Source organism: Odontesthes bonariensis, chromosome 23 (genome assembly GCF_027942865.1).
Source record: "Odontesthes bonariensis isolate fOdoBon6 chromosome 23, fOdoBon6.hap1, whole genome shotgun sequence".
Classification (NCBI taxonomy): Eukaryota; Metazoa; Chordata; class Actinopteri; order Atheriniformes; family Atherinopsidae; genus Odontesthes; species Odontesthes bonariensis.
In genome coordinates, this window is record NC_134528.1 from 4,204,860 (window position 1) to 4,214,541 (window position 9,682).

The following is a 9,682-nucleotide window of genomic DNA, read 5'->3' on the forward strand; positions in this document are numbered from 1 at the left end:
CCTAAAGGGGGCTCTGTTAAACCTGGCAACGCAGCCCGCTTAAACCACCGTCACACCTGACCACAGAGCAGCTAGCTCCTTTAGCCAGCGCCAGATGCAGGCACAATGGACCGGTTTTTAGTTAAAAAAGGGCAAAAACCAGCACAAAAACATGCTCATCCTGAATGTCTCACTATGATTACAACAACAAACTACAAATACAACATGAAGAAAGTCAAGGACATGCACGCCAGCTTCCGCTCATCCCAGTATTAAGGTGATACTCCGGAGTAGATTCACCCTGGGGTCATTTGAACCGTGATATCCAGCCAAGTAGCCCACCCGCAGTTTTTTGATATTGGCTGAACATCAGCTGAGTTGCTGAGTTATCCCGAATAGCTTAGTACAAGGGTTAATGGATCCTGGTCCGTATCTCCAAAATTACCACACTAAAATCACATGCCATGACACCAAACTTCTACAGGAGTACAAATATGGTCTGTACTCACAAAGCGATGCATTTGGAAGTTTGAAAATAGTCCAGGAGTTTGTTGTTATCAACACAAGCCTGATAGCTTCTCTGCTGCTAAAGCTGCGTCGACGTCACTTCAGAGAGCTGGGAGCTTCAAAGTAAGATGAAGGTTGATCTACTACTGTAGACAACAAAGCAAGGCTGCTCAGTTTCTCCATTGATAAAATAACTTCACAACTCTACAACATAAAAATTCATAAAAAAAACATGTAGAATATAGCATATACTTTGTTGTCTACAGTAGTAGATCAACCCTCATCTTACTTTGAAGCTCCCAGCTCCCAGAAGTGACGTCGATGCAGCTTTAGCAGCAGAGAAGCTATCAGGCTTGTGTTGATAATAATAAACTCCTGGACTATGTACAAACTTCCAAATGCATCGTTTTGTGAGTACAGACCATATTTGTACTACTGTAGAAGTTTGGTGTCATGGCATGTGATTTTAGTGTGGTAATTTTGGAGATACTGCCAGGGTCCGTTAGCGCTTCAGCTAAGCTATTCGGGATAACTCAGTAACTCAGCTGATGTTCAGCCAATATCAAAAAACTGCGGGTGGGCTACTTGGCTGGATATCACGGTTCAAATGACCCCAGGTTGAATCTACTCCGGAGTATCGCTTTAAGGTAAATGTGGTCTGAATTGAAAATGTATTGGCTGTGTGGTTTCTTTTTTTGTGGGATGGTTTATATGTAGAAATGTTTATTTGCAAAAGGGGACTTTAGTATGTTGTCGTAAAAGTGGCTGGCGTAGGTAATGTTCTGTGTGTGTATGTGCACGTGTGTGTGTGTGTGTGTGTGTGTGCGTGTGCGTGTGTGTGTGTGCTACGTACCGGTGAACCAGCCACTCGATGCACTTGTGAGCCGGTTTCAGCAGGAAGTACGGGCAGAGGCGGGTGAGGAACAGCGAGACGCCGGCGTCCAGCCTCTCGTTGACCTCCTTGGACTGAACGCTGCGCTCCAGGCTCGTGGAGGCGGGGCTGAACAGGGTGTCCTGGAACTCCTGGAACGCCGGTTCGATTCCCAGCAGCTCCTCCAGCCCCGTGCAGCCTGAAAGGAGAAAAACAGCCGAGTCATGAGAGCGCGGGGACGCCGGGTCGGGACCAGGTGGGCGCCGGTCGGGTTGGGACTCACCGAGGGCGTAGAAGGTGCTCTGGTCCATGGTCGCAGCATCTTTGGGGTCAAAGAGCAGCGAGGCGACCTCCCTGCGGGTCAGCAGGTTGGGGTCGCTCTGAGGCAGCGCGAGCCTCTTCAGCTGGTGAGCCAGAGACGTCATGATGCCCTTCACCTGATGCACACACACATATGAAGTCACACATCACACAGGTAAGTTTCACCATAAAATCCTCCAACGGTGGGGACCTTTTCTTTCTTTCTTTCTTTTCTTTATTGATATATGTTTGTTACTAGACACCTTAATTTCCTTCGGGATTAATAAATGGTACTCTACTCTCTCTAAATCCCCCCCCCAAACATCCCCACACCAGGTATCCTCTGGTTCTCTCACCTGTTTCTGGTCTCAGTCAGAACTCCAGATCTTTTTTTGCTTGTTTCTCTCACAGGATCTGGCAACACAGGCCCGCAGCTTTCTCAGATCACTTCGGTGTGAAGAAATTCCACATCTATTACCTGTTAACGACGCAAAAACACTCACATGTAGAGCAGATTATTCAACTGGCTCCGACCATAACCCATTTCCGGTTAAAACAACAGCAAAAACACGTCGTTTCTGCGGACCCAAAGACTTTGTGAAACTCTCCAGAACCGCGAAACAACACCAAAACTCTGAGAAAGAAAGAAAAACAGACCTGGTCAATGCGGCTTCCTGAACACATGCGGCACGTTGTTGGCTGCCGGATGACCTGAAGGATTCTATATCCGGGTCACGTCCGTGATATTATCTATGACAGAGGATTCCCCTCAGCACACTTCCGGCTTCGGCTTCGGCTCCACTGCCACCAACAGGGACGTTTTAATTCCAAATAAACTTGACCAATTCTAAAGGTCTTTTTTAATCATCATAATCCTAAAAATCATTAGGCAAAATAAGCTTTTTTAAAGTGTTATATTCGACAAACACAAGATATTAGTCAGTTAGCAAACCGTTCAGCAATCACTGAAAGAGGTGAATTCTCTTGAAGTTAATATACGATCTTTGGCAGTTTCCGTCTGAGCAGTTTTTAACTCCTGCCACACGGGGGCGATAGCGACCACCGCACCTATAAATACAGCCCAGGTATCCGTTCTTAAAGAAGCAGCAGTGCGAAGGATCCGCCGCTACCTAACAGCAACTTTGTTTGTCAGTCGGTATCTTGGGCCGGTTTCCGTCTGAAAACAATCGTTTCTAAGTGACGTTTAATTATTATCCTGCGTTTTTTGGTCACCTGGAGGCTTTTTCGGAACGCTGACCGGCTCTCCGGGAACTCCGCTGCCGGTAAGTTGGCGCTTTGTTTCGGTATTTTTTGTTTGTTTGTTTGTTTTATTTTAATTTTCTGACGCCTATGCGGGCTAAAGCTAACATTAGCATTAGCATACCCACCGTTTGTTTTTCGCGGGGCCCCGCCCCTCCAATAATATCATTGGTTTTTGTCTGACGTCACTCGACCGAGCGCCAAGCTGATTGGCCGAAGGCTGACAGCTGTAGTTAAATAGCTGCGCACACGTGGGGGAGTCCGCTGACGCGTCTGAAAATGTGTTGAAATTATTTAATCTATGAAAATAAAAGTGGCAAAATAAAATGTATTTAAATGATATGTTATGACGTTACTGGAAATGATCAGATAACCAATCAATTTAGATTTGTTCCTTTGATATACATAAACAAACGCTAAAACTCTTAAAATCTAGGCTAAAAACCTACTTATTTAGGATTGCTTTTAATATCCAGTAGTATGATGACACTTTTATCTTATTTTATCTTATTTGATGTTGTTGTATTTTATTGCTTTCACTGTTCTATTGTTTTAATTGTTTTTACTTCTTCTTCTTTTTATTTATTACCTGCTGTAAAGCACTTTGGTACACCGTAATGATTGTCTGTAAATTTACAAAACTACAGATATTCTGCAAATATTCTACAAAAAGGGGATTGTGGGGCTGATTATCACCTTCCATAAATAAACTTCAGTGTTTCCTGAAGTTTATTTCTTGTCAGCTCTGATTGTGCTGCTCAGATTCTTCTGGATCATTTCATTCTGGGAGGAAGTTTCCTTATTCTAAAGACTCTCTGAGCAGTTCAGTGACACGTCTTTGCTCTCTGCACAGGACTGCCAACTATAATGATTTCCTGATTCATCCTCAAACACTTTTATTTGGCTGAAATGTGTAAATTTCCTTTAAATATTTGCTGTACGATGAGTTTTTTTCTGTTGGCATGTCGGGGTGTAAACGGTCGGCTGGATTATTTAAGGACCAGGTACCCGGGCTGGTCCGTAGATCAAAGGGGATGATGCTGAGAAATAAAAGTTCCTCAGAAGTAAATGTGAAACTGGAAAGCAAGTAAAATAAAAACCTATTTTTTACACATTCCAGGATTTATTTAATCATTTACTGAAGAAAGTTTGTGTTTTTAAAAGGTGGAAACTTACAGGATGTTCCTACAGAACGGTTCAGGCTGCATGAAGAGTAGATTTTAGGGGAGAAGTTAGCTAACCCACTCACATCCATCCTTAAGTTGACTCCGCCTCCTCTGCTAAGCCCCGGAAATGGAAAAGAAAGTAATCGGCGGATCCACCAAACATGGAGAAGGGTACGGAACTTTTACTCGGCCATTTTCATTTTAAAGTTCTTCCAGACGGCGGAGTCGACAGAACCAAAGTCATCTGTAAACACTGCCAAGTTGAATTGTCTTCTCAGCGTAGTAGTTCCAGTCTAAAATATCACTTAAAGGCAAAACACACAACTGATAGCAGCAAGTCATTCAAGGAAACAGACAGTGGAGCGAGGCTTCTACATAAAAACTACAGAAAGATGCTGATGTTAAAAGTGTGTTTGCACAACAAATGTTATGGCACTTTCATTCATATGGCAGCACATTTAAAATAAAGCTAAATGCTAAAAGCTATACACTACTTTTGGATTCATTTTTGGATTTTTGCGTACAAATGCGATTAATCGTGATTAATCAGGGAAATCATGTGATTAATTAGATTAAACATTTTAATCGTTACCCAGCCCTACCTGAAGCCCTAATTTTCTCCTTTAGCAGCAGCTAACGCTAACAGCTTAGCTAATGAAGGTGACGTACACCATCTTCTAAGGAGTTATTGCTGTTCCTTTAGCAGCAGCTAACGCTAACATCTTAGCTAATGAAGGTGACGTACACCATCTTCTAAGGAGTTATTGCTGTTCCTTTAGCAGCAGCTAACGCTAACAGCTTAGCTAATGAAGGTGACGTACACCAGCTTCTAAGGAGTTATTGCTGTTCCTTTAGCAGCAGCTAACGCTAACAGCTTAGCTAATGAAGGTGACGTACACCATCTTCTAAGGAGTTATTGCTGCTCCTTTAGCAGCAGCTAACGCTAACAGCTTAGCTAATGAAGGTGACGTACACCATCTTCTAAGGAGTTATTCCTGTTCCTTTAGCAGCAGCTAACGCTAACATCTTAGCTAATGAAGGTGACGTACACCAGCTTCTAAGGAGTTACTGCTGCTCCTTTCTGAAAGATGAACATTATTGTTCCCACATCACTTTGTTAGCTATAGCTTTCTAGCTGAACGGTTCCGTTCTGTAACTCATCAACCTGCAGCTGTGTGGATAAGATGGTTTCCAACACAACACCGCTCCTCTCCTCACTCTCGCTGATCACAAAGCATTGTTTGCTGTTACTGTCCATCTGTTTATAGAGCTGGAGAGTTTTTGGTGTTTCAGCAGCTGCTGACCTCACAGAAAGGGTGGAGCTGAGCTCCAGAGAGGCGTTAAAACAGGGCTGAGACAGAGAGCCGCTGTGCTTAAACCAGCAGGAGTTTAGACCAAAGTCTCAAACCTCTCAATACAACCTCAGATGATGGTGATTTTTAGAAAGGCCAGAATATGCCACCTATAGAAAGCTGTAAGAAAGGTCCCTTCACAGGCAGGAAAAAGACGACTGAAGGTCGTCATCGAAGGTTTAACCCTAATCCCTGATAGGGGTCTACTTTCTCTAATTTCACACTGGGAATAGTGATGCTCATCATTTTTGACTACTTTTTCAAACACACATCATATACAATGCAATTTTTCATTGTGTAGAAAAAAAACTTTTCTGAAAAGGGACATTTTTGTCCCCTTTTTAAAACAACCTAAAAACATTATTTCTTTCCACCTTTTTTTCATAAATCTTTTCTTCCACTTCAGTTCTGATCATAACTACCAAATGGACAAAAATGTCTCAAATCAAATTTATTTATATAGCACATTTCATGTACAAACAGCTCAAAGTGCTTTACATAAAATAAAAGCATTGCAGCAGGGAGTAAGAAGCATTAAAAATACATTAAAGAGAAACAAATAAAATCATTTAAATGAATTTAAAATCAAGCAACAGTCCAGATAAGTTCAAAGATAGCGTGCAGATTTCATGCATAGACACATGAGAACAGAAATGTCTTTAACCTGGATTTAAAAATGTCTCCATTTGGTGAAAGTTTAATCTCCACTGGCAGTTTGTTCCACTTGTTGGCAGCATAACAGCTAAATGCTGCTTCTCCATGTTTAGTCTGGACTCTGGACTGGACCAGCTGACCTGAGTCCTTGGATCTCAGAGCTCTGCTAGGTTTATATTCTCTGAACACATCACAGATGTAAACCATCAGCAGGCTTTTAAAATCTATTCTGTGACTGACTGGAAGCCAGAGTAAAGACTTTAAAGCTGCTGTGATGTGTTCAGATCTCTTAGTCCGGGTTAAAACTCCAGCAGCAGCACCCTTTCATAAATTAAGTTGTTTTAAATCAGGTTTGAGGGTTAAATGTTTCAAACTGGAAAAGTTTCCAGTTTTTTTCTGCTTGTTTGAAGCATATTTTTGGTGCTCTGATTTAATCCAAAACGTTTTTCTTCCATGTAACGAGTTTAATTAGTTTGCTTTTAATGAGGCTGCAGTCAGACCTGCAGAGTTTTATCACCTGCTGTGAGACGCTGTGTGTGGGCGGAGCCTGAGCGGCTCACTGACCCACGACACGAGCAGGAAGTTTAAGCAGGTTAAAGGTGAAGCCGAGCTCCTGCCGCACGGCTGGCTGTGAGCGTGTCGGTGATGTGTGGCGGCGGCGGCTCGGGTCGGGTCTCTGATGAGCGAGGAAGACGAGGACCAGCTGAGCTGGGGCTGGACTGACCTGTGTGTATGCCTCTTCTTCTTCTGTGGTGTTATAGCAGCGCGTCACTAAGTGGGTCAGAGTGAGATCAGGTTACAGGGATTTGTTGTTCAGCTGCCTGTCGCTGTCAGACAGGAAGTGCCTGATCAATACGTGATCGGTTTACAGCTGCTGCGGTTATTGATCCTGAAGATGATCCTGAGTTTTACCTAAAATCTTTTTATTATGGAAAAGTTTTATTTATTTATTCTATTTATGATCCAAAGGGGTCAGAAACTTCCCTCTGATCCAATCCCCCCCATCCTGAGCTGCACAGGGAGACTGTGGGGAGAAAAAACAGGAAGAAACCTGAACCAGAACCAGGAAGAAACCTGAACCAGGAAGAAGCCTCCATCAGAACCAGAACCAGGAAGAAACCTGAACCTGAACCAGGAGGAAACCTCCATCAGAACCAGGAGGAAACCTCCATCAGAACCAGGAAGAAGCCTGAACCAGAACCAGAACCAGGAGGAAACCTCCATCAGAACCAGAACCAGGAAGAAACCATCATCAGAACCAGGAAGAAGCCTCCACCAGAAACAGAACCAGGAAGAAGCCTCCATCAGAACCAAAAACAGGAAGAAGCCTCCATCAGAACCAAAAACAGGAAGAAGCCTGAACCAGAACCAGAACCAGGAAGAAATCTCCATCAGAACCAGAAACAGGAAGAAGCCTCCATCAGAACCAGAACCAGGAAGAAGCCTCCATCAGAACCAAAAACAGGAAGAAGCCTCCATCAGAACCAGAACCAGGAAGAAGCCTCCATCAGAACCAGAACCAGGAAGAAGCCTCCATCAGAACCAGAACCAGGAAGAAGCCTCCATCAGAACCAGAAACAGGAAGAAGCCTGAACCAGAACCAGAACCAGGAGGAAACCTCCATCAGAACCAGAACCAGGAAGAAACCATCATCAGAACCAGGAAGAAGCCTCCACCAGAACCAGGAAGAAGCCTCCATCAGAACCAAAAACAGGAAGAAGCCTGAACCAGAACCAGAACCAGGAAGAAATCTCCATCAGAACCAAAAACAGGAAGAAGCCTCCATCAGAACCAAAAACAGGAAGAAGCCTGAACCAGAACCAGAACCAGGAAGAAATCTCCATCAGAACCAGAAACAGGAAGAAGCCTCCATCAGAACCAGAACCAGGAAGAAGCCTCCATCAGAACCAAAAACAGGAAGAAGCCTCCATCAGAACCAAAAACAGGAAGAAGCCTCCATCAGAACCAGAACCAGGAAGAAGCCTCCATCAGAACCAGAACCAGGAAGAAGCCTCCATCAGAACCAGAACCAGGAAGAAGCCTCCATCAGAACCAGAACCAGGAAGAAATCTCCATCAGAACCAAAAACAGGAAGAAGCCTCCATCAGAACCAGAAACAGGAAGAAGCCTCCATCAGAACCAGAACCAGGAAGAAGCCTCCATCAGAACCAAAAACAGGAAGAAGCCTCCATCAGAACCAGGAGGAAACCTCCATCAGAACCAGGAGGAAACCTCCATCAGAACCAGAACCAGGAAGAAACCATCATCAGAACCAGGAGGAAACCTGAACCAGAACCAGGAAGAAATCTCCATCAGAACCAGAACCAGGAAGAAGCCTGAACCAGAACCAGGAAGAAATCTCCATCAGAACCAGGAAGAAGCCTCCATCAGAACCAGAACCAGGAAGAAGCCTCCATCAGAACCAGAACCAGGAAGAAGCCTCCATCAGAACCAGAACCAGGAAGAAGCCTCCATCAGAACCAGAACCAGGAAGAAGCCTCCATCAGAACCAAAAACAGGAAGAAGCCTCCATCAGAACCAAAAACAGGAAGAAGCCTGAACCAGAACCAGAACCAGAACCAGGAAGAAATCTCCATCAGAACCAGAAACAGGAAGAAGCCTCCATCAGAACCAGAACCAGGAAGAAGCCTCCATCAGAACCAGGAGGAAACCTCCATCAGAACCAAAAACAGGAAGAAGCCTCCATCAGAACCAGGAAGAAACCTCCATCAGAACCAAAAACAGGAAGAAGCCTCCATCAGAACCAAAAACAGGAAGAAGCCTCCATCAGAACCAGAACCAGGAAGAAGCCTCCATCAGAACCAAAAACAGGAAGAAGCCTCCATCAGAACCAAAAACAGGAAGAAGCCTCCATCAGAACCAAAAACGGGAAGAAGCCTCCATCAGAACCAAAAACAGGAAGAAGCCTCCATCAGAACCAAAAACAGGAAGAAGCCTCCATCAGAACCAGGAAGAAGCCTCCATCAGAACCAGGAAGAAGCCTCCATCAGAACCAAAAACAGGAAGAAGCCTCCATCAGAACCAAAAACGGGAAGAAGCCTCCATCAGAACCAAAAACGGGAAGAAGCCTCCATCAGAACCAAAAAACGGGAAGAAGCCTCCATCAGAACCAAAAACGGGAAGAAGCCTCCATCAGAACCAAAAACGGGAAGAAGCCTCCATCAGAACCAAAAACAGGAAGAAGCCTCCATCAGAACCAGGAAGAAGCCTCCATCAGAACCAGGAAGAAGCCTCCATCAGAACCAAAAACAGGAAGAAGCCTCCATCAGAACCAGGAAGAAGCCTCCATCAGAACCAGAACCAGGAAGAAGCCTCCATCAGAACCAGAACCAGGAAGAAGCCTCCATCAGAACCAGGAAGAAGCCTCCATCAGAACCAGCGCTGCTACAGATTATAAAGTCCAGATGCTGGATATCTGGCTGTGATATGTGTTTAATAAAGATTTCTGATCATAAATCCATAGATGATGACCGAGAGAAGAAGAACATTTGGTTGGACTACAGGCAGTAGTAATACTTGTGTTCCTCTGGGCCTGGATCTGACGGGTCCTGGGTCAGGAACCACAGAGCCTC

At 44.4% G+C, this 9,682-nt stretch overlaps 1 protein-coding gene across 1 annotated transcript in view; it reads right to left on the minus strand.

Annotated features, from left to right (window-relative positions):
* The window catches only part of heatr1 (HEAT repeat containing 1), a 37,526-nt gene extending 35,138 nt beyond the window's left edge, over positions 1–2,388 (minus strand). The window contains exons 1-4 of the mRNA XM_075457664.1: positions 2,315–2,388; positions 2,014–2,135; positions 1,641–1,794; positions 1,340–1,556 (exon numbers count right to left, since the gene is read on the minus strand). Coding sequence (XP_075313779.1) covers positions 1,340–1,556; positions 1,641–1,782 — 359 coding nt within the window. The 5' untranslated portion in view covers positions 1,783–1,794; positions 2,014–2,135; positions 2,315–2,388. The remainder of the gene's footprint in view (positions 1–1,339; positions 1,557–1,640; positions 1,795–2,013; positions 2,136–2,314) is intronic.
* Between the last annotated feature and the right edge of the window lie 7,294 nt (positions 2,389–9,682).